The sequence below is a fragment of the Trichoplax adhaerens genome, genomic scaffold (assembly GCF_000150275.1).
Source record: "Trichoplax adhaerens TRIADscaffold_1246 genomic scaffold, whole genome shotgun sequence".
NCBI classification, from domain to species: domain Eukaryota; kingdom Metazoa; phylum Placozoa; class Uniplacotomia; order Trichoplacea; family Trichoplacidae; genus Trichoplax; species Trichoplax adhaerens.
Window position 1 is genome coordinate 1718 of NW_002061481.1, and position 1195 is coordinate 2912.

General features: G+C 31.7%; 1 protein-coding gene across 1 annotated transcript; it reads right to left on the reverse strand.

Moving 5' to 3' along the window:
• Positions 1–515: 515 nt before the first annotated feature.
• Positions 516–1106, reverse strand: TRIADDRAFT_62833 (uncharacterized protein; the record flags this gene model as incomplete). The annotated part of the gene is made up of 1 exon (XM_002118793.1): positions 516–1106. A coding segment is annotated over one exon (591 nt), but the record flags the coding sequence as incomplete, so codon positions are not given.
• Between the last annotated feature and the right edge of the window lie 89 nt (positions 1107–1195).

The window sequence follows — 1195 nt, forward strand, 5'->3', positions numbered from 1 at the left end:
GTAGAATATTTCAATATTTTCTCTGAATGCAGTGCCTTCCATAAGTACATTTTTCGCTAATTTTTTCAATTTTATAATGCTTCTTTTTACTGTTAAGAAATACTCATTTTCATGACCATTACCGTAGACATGTTGCTTTTAGGCTATAATATTATATTCGGTACTTGATATACTTTAAATTGGCTATTAAATGTAATAAATAGGGATACTACTGAAAAATTGTACGGCATGCATAAATTAATTATTAACAACCTATGCTAATAATATGGCCTATCCGTGAATACACCATTAACAAATTATCCTTATAATATGTATAGTATAACCGTAAATATATCTTCTAATTTTAAATACAATAGCAACATATAGATAAAAATGCTGTTAACCGCCTCACGACATCATATTACTTGATTAAGTAGCAGACATGAGTCAGATAGACATGAAGAATATTGAATTAAGTGTTTAGAATCAGGTAAAGTGTTACTATAGTGTCATGAAATAAGAAAATGGATAGGATATTATTTAGTATTTGCCCTAATCTTAGCCAGTACAGCCTCTCTTTTAACAGTAAGTGTATTGACATTTGTGTCTTGTTGCTTTCTATTAGTTTTTATTGCCGTATCTAGGCGATCAATTTCGTTATCCATTTGTAATAATTCATTGCTTATCTTTTCGTATTTTTTCATGGTAACTTCCATAGAATCTCCTATGGCTACGTCTTGACTACCTAAGCTGTTTTTTCGTTGCACTGGGCTACTAGAAGACCAATTCGACTCTTGCTGATGGTTTGCTTTGGAATGGCTATATGTACGCTTCCTAATTGTACTACCAATATGGCGATGATGCTGATTACTTATTATTTTCTTAATATTATTTAAATGTTTTGTTGCTTCATCACGCTTTAACATGATTGAATTTCGATTTTTCTTGTATTGAGTATCAAATCGAGCTGCACGTTGATTTTCATCTTCAATGGCTGCATTATACTGTTCGATAACAGAAATTTCCGGAGTCCCACTGACGGGTGATGGTAATCTCCAAGTATTAGATTTACTTCTGACTTTCTCTAGAAATTCGTTCTCTATGTTATCGATGCTAAGAACCTCAGCCTGAATTCAGATTAAAATACAACCGTTAATTAGTGCAGCAAAGGTGCAATTGATTTTATCTAGTCGTAAAAAATATATTATTCTAGCTT